This window comes from Plutella xylostella, chromosome 9 (genome assembly GCF_932276165.1).
Source record: "Plutella xylostella chromosome 9, ilPluXylo3.1, whole genome shotgun sequence".
NCBI lineage: Eukaryota > Metazoa > Arthropoda > Insecta > Lepidoptera > Plutellidae > Plutella > Plutella xylostella.
The window spans coordinates 4,915,049-4,926,521 of record NC_063989.1 but is presented as its reverse complement, the minus strand read 5'-3'; the positions used below and the strand labels follow the sequence as shown (position 1 = coordinate 4,926,521).

The following is an 11,473-nucleotide window of genomic DNA, read 5'->3' as shown; positions in this document are numbered from 1 at the left end:
GTAAATAATAGATTACCTATACATAATTTGGTAGCATCTACCTATATACACCCTTAACAGCAAATGTATATATAAATAGAAATGTATATACCTATTAACGTTCTGTTTTCCTGTTTCTAGTGCGAATGTACTTAACTGGAGATCGGGTAATTTTCCTGTGTGAGTCATTTATGAATTGCAATGATGCGAATTGAATGCAAAAGTGCGTGTTACGTAATATAGGCCAGTTTCACTCTTGAGTAAAACTCCCAAAGCATGACCTTAGGACCTAATCAACGAAAATTCAGTCAATCACAGCGCTTCATTCCATACTCAAGATCCTGCTTGACGTATGCAGGTGTGAAACTGACAGATAGCCCGCGCCATCGTAAGCTGCATGTAATTTCGGCATATTAATTTATTCTATTCTAGGATGGATTAGTGCTCCTTCTCGTGGTTTTTTGGAGAGGGACCTCAGACTTACCCAGCATGTATCCCATAAGTGACCGTGTCAATAGGATAAGTCGCCCTTCAGTTCTCCTTTCTCTTAAAAGAACGAGAGCCCAATGACTTATGCAAAATGTTGCATGCATTGTACTTAACTTTTGAGAAGTGAAAAAAATATATACTGAAAAGTCACGTGTCCAAGAATTTATAAAAAAAAAACCACTTCTGGAACCCACCACAGTTTTTCAGAAATGAACACCTAAATAAGAGCCCAAGCGTAAGTCATGAATATTATACAGAATGTGGGAACTTTTGCACTTCAACTTTTGGAAAGTAGAGATCAATAAAACTATTTTTTGCAAAGTTCCAGAACCAAACTTGTTCAGAATAATCACCTGATTCGAACCCCTTTGGTTTACTATACATATCAAGTTTGCAACACCCTGTATAATAAAATTAATAGACTGACAAAGGCTACCTAGTAACTTTAGTAGTAATTGCAGTAGACATTTTTTTTATAATAATAATATGTGGGGACACCTTCACACACGGCCATCCGACCCCAAGCTAGGCAGAGCCTGTGTTATGGGTATCGGACAGCTGATATATCTACACAAATACATAGATAGATACAGATTAAATATAAATATCAACACCCAAGACCCGAGTACAAATATTTGTCTTTAAACAAATATCTGCCCCAGCCGGGAATCGAACCCGGGACCTTCGGCTCAGTAGTCAGGGTCACTAACCACTGCGCCATTCAGTCGTCAAAAATTTCTTTTAAACATACCTTGATTCTTGGCTATGCCCTAAAGATAGTCGTAGGCTCTCCCCCAAACATTAGGCCTAAATACAGCACTGGCAAAAAATAGATGCAGTCATTATTCTTCTCATACTGCTAGTGGATCCTTCACAGTGAGTGTAGTTGTGTAGCGGTTTTTTATTATAAATATAAAAGAATGGCTGTTTTAAAATAAAATAAATTGATCTCAAACATCATAAGAGATATTTAAGGTGAGTTGATGTGCCTATAAGTATTTCAAAAGTGGTTCTTAAATACATTCCCACTTGTTATTAGCCTAAACATTTTCAATAAATTGATTCGTAACTATACAGTATTAGAAGAAAATATTCCACAACGTATTATAATCGTTCACGTTCCAACCAACATCCACCCTTATCATTCAAAACAAGCTTACCCTAGACACAGACAGCTCAAAATAGTTATCTACCACAAACACATGCATTCTATAAATATGCATCACAATAAACATATCAATTATGTTTAGAGAAATCTTTTATCTAATTGCCATGACAATACTTTGTAAACGCGGCTATCTTGTAAACAAGTTTTAAGTAATTCTGTACTCTGGACCACGGAGTTGTTGAATTTAAAGCTCCTCGGGGCGAGGCCGGGCCCATTAATGTAGACGCGACTTTAGGCGAGGCACGTGGAGCGCGCGGGCTGGCTCTTAGAAAAAAATAGTGAAAATCTAGTCAAAATGAAACTCCTAGTGGTACGTATTATAGTGTCGGTGATTGGCTGGCCGGTGCGTTCGGTCCGGCCGTGTGCAGTGTTTGCCGGATTAGAGCTAATCTTGAAACGCAGTGGGAGTATACAGGGTGGAGTTTTATGAGTGGACTTTCCCGACAGGTTGATGTATCCGGCATATTGAGAAACTTTGTTTTTAACGCAAAAACGCATTATTTTACGCGCAAATAGAAAGTTGTAAAAAAACAGCTGTTTTGTAGTAATTTCAATACCTACTTAAGCAAAATGTATAAGCATGAGACGGCTGTTTTTCACGATTTTACAGTCTCACAATGAAACTTGCTTGGTAGGTCGGTACATTAAAAATCGGTACGTTCACTGTCAAAACTGCACCCTGTATAAAGCGCATTTTGAGCCGCAGTCCACTCGCCTGCGCTTGTCCGTTTAGACTAAGCTCTTGACTAAAACATCGCAGACCTAAATAGTTGTAGCATTTCCATCTGCGACAGTAACCCAGGTAGATGGCCCGCATTGTAGGATGCAAAGTGCTTACTGCAAATACCTTAGTATTGAAATTCTCGACGCCACGTGCAAACTTGGACATCGCTGCATTAATGCATGTTCGGTGCGAATACTAAGATATTGTATTTTTCAGTCAGCCTTTAAGCAAACGTATCATTCGTAGCATTAACTTTTCCAGCTACTACTAGAACTGTAAAAACTTTTTATTTTGAACAATATACAGTATGCATTTGGGTACTTAAGTCAAAACAAAATAACAAAGTACAGCAAGTATGTAGGGAGTTGTTAAACACCACAGACGTCTATTTTGAACACGGAGTCTAAATATTTTTTACAATTTACCGACTGTATGATACGCAAACTCTACCTAGCTACTTTATCCAATCAAATTAGGTGGATGGCGGATACTAGGAACTGTAGGTATATCACATAAATTAGTGATTATCGGAATACGGAATACATTTGAAAGGTATTATATTGCTGTGTGGAAGGTAGAATAGTGGTCAAATATTTATGGCGTTACTATAGTGATTGGTTTTTTGAAATTATAAGAACAATCGACAATCCTGCATTTGATATTTCCTCAACTTCAGCATTAACCATGTATTGTGCTAAGATTTTATCATTCAAATAATTAAGCTGTTAGGTATACTACCTAAAAAAACAAAAGAAACTTAGCCAATATTATATTGTCACACATTTCCACCGTATTGACTAAATAATATTATAGCTCTATATATACATTTTATAATAAGGGCATTTATGACCACTAATGATGTACCTACTGAATGTTTCACTTCCGCCACATCGACACTTCCACAAAAACGGCCACGTAAACACTGCATGCAACATTGATAAATTATTCACAAAGCTTCCAATAAGTGCCCATAATGTTTATATATTAAAATAGTCAACAAGTTTGTTTACTGTTTAATTTTCTGACCAGAGTCCTTAACTAGCAGGAATCTCATTGTCAACATGTAGGTAGTACGTAACGTAATATCTAAAATGTGAAAAAGAATTAACCATTATGAGTTATTCGTTTTTCTCATTGTATTACAATTAAGGCGTCTGTAACGAGGTGAACGAATTTTTCAAATTGTTCCGTAGTTTCGGAGCTTGTTCAATACATACCTTAAATATACAACACTCACGGCCATAAAAAGTTCCAGTGACAAAAGCACCAAATTTTAAACTCTTGAACGGAAAAGGCTAGCTTAATTACGCCGCTTGCAATATGTAGTACTACATTCAACAGCGCATCAGAATATTACCAACCAAATATTGTGTTCAAATTTGAATTAAATGTATTAAATAATCGAGTCCCTATAGTGTCATCATTTTGTGAGTGGAACTTTTTCAATGCTCGCGAATGTATAAGTACTTAGGTACCTATCAGTGTGACAGTGTAGTTTATCCAAAGAGTTCGCTAAGGTAGCGCGAATCGCATATATAATCTCATCCATATTTTTGTTGACACTGGAGACTTCAAATCCTATGCCTCACGTTTCACACTCATCTCACTTTTCCCCTACTTACAGCTGCAACTGCTTCTGCTCGTGACGGTGGCACGCTCGTTCACGATCTGCAGCGGAGTCTCCGAGGAGGACGAGGACCTCACGGTGGAGCTGAGCCAGCAGGTGCTGGCGTGCAGCCGCTTCCTGTCGTGTTTGCTGGAGAGACTGTGCAGCAACAGCGTCAAGATTGTGAAGGGCGATGGGGCCGCTATTTTCGGTGAGTTGCTTTTGAGTTTGTTGCAGTTTTGGGTTGCGGGGAATCTTTGTGTGTTTTCATATAAATAGCCTTGAACTCATTTGTCATTTCTTATTTTGTATCACTTTCACCTTCTCCAAAAATCATTTCTATCCTCTAAATCTATACCTCTTCTTTCGCAGGCAAGTTGAAGCTCTCAAGAAGTCGTCGCCACGCGTCATCCAGCAGAGAACTAGACGAGGGCTCGCCGCGGCGCACGCGCAGACAAGTGGTCGACGACTGCTGCCTCCAACCCTGCACCATCAATGACCTGCTGCAGTACTGCCCCTCCAACTCCAAGCACGAAAACGTCACAGAAGAAGACACCTAATGAACCAGCTCGGCCGAGCGGAACTCACATTGTAAATAGAAAAGTGACTGCAGCTTCTGTGGGACGCTTGCGTTGAGTTTGTTTTGTTTTTGTGGTATCCACGCGTGATGCGGATTCGGTTGATGCGCGTCAATACTTAAATTTTCTAAGAATCCCATAGTCCATTGATACGTGGTATTTGTGTCTTTTTGGACGGGAGCCCGCGCCGTGCTTGTGCAAGAAGTATGAAAATGTTTACCTCACTCAGTTGACCGGAGAAAAGTATTTTTTTGCTATTAAAAGATTTTATTTATTTATTTGCTCGTTTTATTATCAGTGTTATCGGTGTAATAGCCTGATAATCCGCCCCTTACCAGGAACACATGTAATAAGATAACTCGTACATGCTTTTGAAGGCGGGGTAAAGGCCAAGTGGCATGCATTATCAATTTCTCAGTGGAGTATTTATAGGTTTTGGAATGTTGTAGTATTTTCGAGCGTTGGCTAGATTATGTCACTCAGTGGTCGGTGCTCGGACACCCAGTGTGTCTTCCGTCGGGGATGACTCTGTAAGTTTCCACAACCTTCTTCACAAACAAGTTTACACTTTAGACGTAATGTTTACGTTAATGTATTGTATAGGTATGAACATTTATAATGATGTACTGGGACGTGAATATATTTATAGATAATGTGAACAGTTGATACGGCAAAGTAACAAAGCACCTATTATTGTTTCATAATGAGCTTTATAATGTTACATTTAATTAACAATCCATTATCTCATATGTCAATATCTCTTATTTGTACTACTCATGTTTATGCCGTTACTCACTGTGCGTAATTGCCAGCTGTTAGACATTGTAGGTCTCCCTCAAGACTCAAGATAATGCCAATAATCTTCTCGATTGGTGGAAGGATTGTAGCTAATGTACAAGACCAAAAAAAATAGAAAAAAAACTTTTAGTATAATGATTAAAGCCGAAATGTAGAGCTATCAAAAACAATATCAACGACCGCTTCAGAATCGTGCTTAGGTTTAAACGTATACTTAACCTAGATTCATCTCTTACCGATTCAGACGTAACATCGGAAAGCTTTCTATTATTTAGTCACTGTGCAATGAATGGTCGAAGGTAAGCCATTATTTTGCAGAAACCCTTTGCTTTTCTGTTATTCAATAAGTAATGTAAAGTGGATTTCACACCGGAGTCGGGAGAATACAGTACGGGGAAATAGTCCCATTGATCTGATAGTGCTACCCTCTGTGCCGCTTAGTGATTTATATTTTGAAATTATGTTGGTAGTTGGTACTAACTGTTTTTCGAATTAGGATGATAATAATACTAGGATTAAAAATCATCTATAATATCTTTGAAGTCGCAAAAATGTTGGCCCTTGAATAAACTAATTTTTACAAATATTTAGTCGGTTCACCATTCCGACTAAATATACTTACAAATTCTTCAAAATTACAGGGTACTTTATTTGAAACCTTCGTTGTTCCATGAGTAAATCGTGTGAGTAATTACCGCCTACCGCTAATATACAGGGCCCTTAAATAAACTTAAAAATTCATCCCAACAAACGTTCGACTTCAGCAAGCTTTGTAAAGAATTGCTGTTTATTTTTTCCTTGTACCTACATTGTACACATAGGCACCGGTTACAGAAGTACAATAGAACTAGAAAAATACTGACTTGAGTAAAATTCCTGCTGGTTTCTTCTTCGTTGGGAATTTTTGATTTCCTGTTTTAGATTTTCAATCTTATTTACAAATAGTAGTTGTAGTAGTTTAAAATGATATTCGTAAAGACAATAATATAAAGAGCCTATTCCACTTAATATTTATGTGGCAATGCTGGCTTTCTGTGGGTTCTTACTCCTAGGAACCTATCACTCAAATAAATGAATCAAAGAAGTGTGCTTTAAGACTGTGACACCAAAACTATTATCCAGACGACTTTATTCTGTATTTCAGCTTACGATGGCTGTCGAAGTTTCACTGACTTTCATATTATTTCAGCGAAGACGCCATCAGTTTACAAGAAAATATATTGTAAAGCCTGACTCCACCATTGAGTTGCATGCTTTAAACTCAGAGCAATACACATAATTTTACTCTATATTTTTTATTGTAACTATTCTTTAGCAATACATGGGAGGTCCATTGAGTTATAGTTTGCTAAGGGGGTGATCTAGTATATTCATTCACGCAAGTTTTGAGTATATTCCCTACCAAACATTAGGTGCATAGGTACAAAGGTAAGTCCACCACCATATTTTTATTACATTGAGTATGAAAGGTCAACAGAAGAATACCCGAGTTCACGTTGTTCTACGTTTTATAATTAAGTATGTTATAGAATATCATTCCAGTAACTTTATTTCTTCCCATCAATGTACACAGAGGCTGGGGACTTGTGAAAAATGGTAATGTCTTCAAAAGGGGGTGTGGAGGGGGGTAGGAAATTTATCATTTTATGCTGCATATGCAGCGAACGCTTCCGTCTGAATGATTTACGAGCCATATTGAACAATTATTGTGGGGTTTCTTTCAGACTTTGAGTTTAGAGACGCGTTGTGCCAATCGTCATGGACTGACTAACGTTAGCGTTTGTCCGCCCAGGCTCACCACAAGTACACACTATCACTATAATCATATAGAGAACGACCTAATTAGTCTAAGTACCTAAGAGAAAATGTAATCCTTAAGTTACCTATAAGTCCCGCTAGTACATTAGGGCTTTCAAGGAAAAAATGCAGCTTTCAGTTAATTAAATAAGAATTTTTAAATAAGCATGAATATAGTTGCTTTTAATTCTGGTGAGTAATGCATATAATATATTATGATACGGGCAAGAACTAGAAGCTTATTATACAGGATGTTTCATACGTGGTATACCTAGTCAGGTCAGGAGTCGACTCATATACAGGGTGTTTAAAAGTGGTATACCTACTTCAGAGGTGACTCAGGTGGACAATTTATCCTGAACAACTTTTCCTTACATTTCTGGAAATTTGTGTTTAGAGGGTGACTCCAGTGATCAAAACGAGATTGCGTTTATTGACTGAACATAATACGAGTAATATCGTTCCTATGTCAAAAAAGAGCGTAGAGAGTATCCCACTTTTGCATCATACTGTATACTCGTACTTTCGGCCCACAAAAGCAGTATTATAATTAGTGAAAGTGCTAATAAATTTTTGATGTTGCATACTGTACTTCTATTATTGTATATTGCGGTTGATGGTATAATGTGGTGATGAACCACATCATTTATTAATTAATTTAAATGGGCTATAAATTGAATTTTAGGATAATAGCCAAGTGTCAAGCGGTGATGGTAGTTTAGTAGTTTATATGTATATTTTGCATACAGATAGCTGTACAGTCTATAGAGACAAAAGTCACCCTTACACGTCAGTGGATCTTAAAATCAAAGTGTTTGCCCTGGAGTTCGACATGTATTTATTTTTCTGACTGTACAACTCAGGTTGCAAGCTCAGCAGCACAGTATGGCAATAAACGAAAGCGCTGAATTTACCTTAATTCTGTGATGTCACATTGGTGGACGTCATCTGACGCGCCGAAGCCTGTAATTTGGAACATAAATAGACTGTCGTAGACACCCAAAATATTACGCACTAATTTCGTCACCTCGAAACTACTGAATGAATATTATTTGAGTTGAATGAAACCTGAAAGCTGAAGACATCGGCAGAATATATTAACATAATGCAAATGTAGCGATTAAATACAGTAAACCTGGGGACTTAGTAAATATATTCGCTTATGTTGAGACGACTCAGAAATTGAGACTTTCTCGCAAAAAACGCAAACAAACAGCTCAAATAATCAATTTAAGTAACTTACCAAACATATATTATATACAAGAGTACCTTACGCTTCAAAGCTTTAGAATACGTAGTGTTCTCTTGATTCGTCCAAGCTTTTGTGAATTAATCTACTTAAGTACCTATTAAGTATTTATGAAGGATGTTTTTTCCTGAAATTTGTGAACTTTCTAAATTTTGTACAAATCCACTTTTTATAAATTATAAACTCTTACATTTACAATTACGCCCAGAGTCATCCCCTTTCTACTTACTATTTTTTAACAACATCAATTAAATCGCTACATTTTGTCCAATGTAGTCACACCCTATCTTCTCATAAAATCTCTATAAAAGCCAAAATATCGGCAAAGGTGACAACATTCACTACCCTCACGGCAAAACAACAACACGATATACTAAATTTGTAATTTCTCTCCCATCTCATTATTGGTAAGTGACTATTTCTACCAAGTGAAAATGTAATATTTATGGACATAGTTTATAACATTACTGTAAAATATGTTTACAAAAAGTGGACAATTTAAACGGTCAAGTCAGACTAATTGTATTTGTTTGTGTTCCTAGGTCTGTAAAGTATACTTCTTAGTATGTGTTTAAATGATGATAATAATATTTTGGATAAAGACGTGGTTCTGAATACTCTATTCAGTTCAATCGTAATTTTTATGAAGTTAATTATCTATAAGACAGTTTTTTACATTTTATGTTTTTAATGGCTATAGGTATTATTATTACCTCTACATATAAATATGTATGTTGTCAGCACATAATGCTAAAATAATAAACAGTTAACGTGGTAGAGTCGTAATAACAAGCTACAGTCAAATGAATAATTTGAATCTCGCGTATCAAAGTAGACCAACGCTGTGCCTTCATAATATTTTATTATGAAAGAGAAACATAAACGGGAAATAGCACAATTATCAGGAAGGATATTATTAAGCTATGTATAAACTAAAGAAGCCTCTCTATAATTATTTTAAAGATAGTTAGATGGTAATGATGGTATTGACACCTAAGTGATGAGAAAACAGATTATACCTACGTATTGCGCGCTAATAATTTCGATGATACCAAAATTCATCGTTGCAGAATACCAGGTGACCGACTCAATAAGAGTAGGTATATCACATATTGCAGAACCAGAGGCGACTATGAAAGCGGGTTTCTACTATAAATACGGCGGTGTCGGGATAATGCAACTGAATGATAGTATACCACATATCATTGCCACGTACCAGGCGACCATGAAAGCCTCGGCGGTCTTGCTGTTTCTAGCAGCGATGATAGTGCGCAGAGTGCGCTCCAATAATATTATCACATAAATCCTTGCAGAAGTACCAGGCGACCATGAAAGCGGCGGCGGTGGTGCTGCTACTAGCAGTGGCGGCGGCGGCGCAGGACAACGGCAAGGTGGTGCTGTGCGGGCGCCGGCTGGCCGAGGCCCGGGAGCTGCTGTGCTTCGGCTCCGAGCCCCGGAAGCGATCCAATATGGACAACTTTATAAGTATGCTGTTTGTTTGCTCCATTCATATCCATTCAAGTCCAATGAAAACTAATAAAACGCACAAAAATCCTGGTCAAACAACTATCCCCCACTACCAACCCAACCGAAGTCATATTGAAAAACGCACGGAATGTTTGTGAATATTATGAAACTTTCCACTTGTTTTCACTCTAAAACTCATTTTCCACAGCCAACTCAGACGAAGACAAGTGGTCCGTAGACCCTGAGGTTTCCTTCAGCCGACAGGCGGCGCTGGCGGGCCGCTGGGCGCGCGGGAAGCGCATCATCTTCGGTCTAGTAGATGAGTGCTGCAACAAGCCATGCGCTCCTAATGAGATCCTCAACTACTGCTAGACTGCCGACTTGACCAGAGATACCAGGGGAGCATGGAGTAAAGCGGACTGCTTGGCGGCTCAATAATGAAATTGATGAAAGACATGTCTGAGCCCTGACATGCCTAGCATCATTTCCTCTTATACATAACACATGTAATACTAGACTAGATAGAGCAGTAGCTGTTAAATTTTCAGATAGTCCTGTAATTCATTTATGATCCAAATGACAGGTGATATTGTGTGTAAATGATTTTTATTTTTATTTTTTCTCATACGTGTCACAACTTTTTTTGTTGCCAATGTTATGGGCAAAGTATTTCATTACTAGTAATGATGTCCTCTATCACCCTGTTACGATTGGACCACTACTTACAGGGCCACCCTGTATAGTTGACATAATGCTACGAGAAGTTTAACCCAGTTCGGCTTTACTCACTGTTCCTCGTTTTCTCACCCCATTTCGCATACTTTTTATTACGACTTTTGTGTTGTGAAATGAATTATACTTACCTGGAACCTGTAAATATTTTGATAGTTGTAGTAACAATGTAGATTGTAGATAGAAATTGTAGGTAGAGAATTGAAACTTTAAGTCAAATTATTAAAAAACAGTATATGTATGCGAAATATAAATAAATACGATACTTATGTGAAGCAAGCATTAACCAACGATTTTTATTATTCCAGGAAACTTTTGTTTAATATTACCTATTTACCAATTAGTACCTACTCTACGCATTATAAGTCCTCAACAATCTGCAGGTGCCCCAATTCCTGTAAAAATAATATAATTTACGCTCGAGCTGACTTCCGGGTAAGTACCTACTTCATTTATTATGAAATGATCCGAATGTAATTCCGTGTTTGAACCCGGCAGCGAGCCCCGAGCGAGGTGCGAAGGTATATCGGAGCCAGCGAGAGAGCGTTTTATTTCCATTTCGCTTTCCTTATTCATAACGTAAGACCAGAGGTCACTTCACGTTTTCCTACCTTGAAAAGAATCACGGAATTTTCACTGAATACGTATAAGATGAATAAGTTAACCTGGCGTTGCCGCAGCCAATATTGTTTTGATCACTGAGGGAACAGGGTCATCTCAATTCTATGCATAGACAACGGAATATACTTTGTATCAAGAACCGCTGCTACCCTTTGTACAATATTGAATAGGGCAAAAAGGGGAAATGTAGCGGGGATCGGGCGGCGGCGGTGGCGGCAACACTCGAATATCTTTCTGGAGACTTAGTGTGAGTTTTCCAATACCG

The 11,473-nt window shown here is 37.8% G+C and overlaps 2 protein-coding genes across 3 annotated transcripts; both read left to right on the top strand.

Moving 5' to 3' along the window:
- Nucleotides 1-1,742: 1,742 nt before the first annotated feature.
- On the top strand, nucleotides 1,743-4,822 carry LOC105393888 (bombyxin A-2 homolog). Its single transcript, XM_011565709.3, has 3 exons — nucleotides 1,743-1,946; nucleotides 3,985-4,177; nucleotides 4,339-4,822. The coding sequence occupies exons 1-3, from the start codon at nucleotides 1,932-1,934 to the stop codon at nucleotides 4,524-4,526; spliced, it is 396 nt and encodes a 131-aa protein (XP_011564011.1). The 5' UTR covers nucleotides 1,743-1,931; the 3' UTR covers nucleotides 4,527-4,822.
- Nucleotides 4,823-4,951: 129 nt separating this feature from the next.
- Nucleotides 4,952-10,873, top strand: LOC105393893 (insulin-related peptide 2). 2 transcript variants are annotated; one of them, XM_011565714.3, is made up of 3 exons: nucleotides 4,952-5,074; nucleotides 9,702-9,873; nucleotides 10,064-10,873. In XM_011565714.3, exons 2-3 carry the CDS (start codon nucleotides 9,717-9,719, stop codon nucleotides 10,225-10,227), a joined length of 321 nt encoding a protein of 106 aa, XP_011564016.2. In that variant the 5' UTR covers nucleotides 4,952-5,074; nucleotides 9,702-9,716; the 3' UTR covers nucleotides 10,228-10,873. The 2 variants fall into 2 exon arrangements, with proteins under 2 accessions (XP_011564016.2, XP_037964647.1); XM_038108719.2 differs by lacking the exon at nucleotides 4,952-5,074 and adding an exon at nucleotides 8,727-8,795.
- The last annotated feature ends 600 nt before the right edge of the window (nucleotides 10,874-11,473 follow it).

What these genes read in the sequence shown, in the direction of transcription:
- LOC105393888 (XM_011565709.3), top strand. An exon ending in CGATGGGGCCGCTATTTTCG is followed by an intron (nt 4,178 to 4,338) that starts GTGAGTTGCTTT and finishes CTTCTTTCGCAG; the next exon opens with GCAAGTTGAAGCTCTCAAGA.
- LOC105393893 (XM_011565714.3), top strand. Translation starts at nt 9,717, where the DNA reads ATGAAAGCGGCGGCGGTGGTGCTGCTACTAGCAGTGGCGGCGGCGGCG. An exon ending in CAATATGGACAACTTTATAA is followed by an intron (nt 9,874 to 10,063) that starts GTATGCTGTTTG and finishes CATTTTCCACAG; the next exon opens with CCAACTCAGACGAAGACAAG.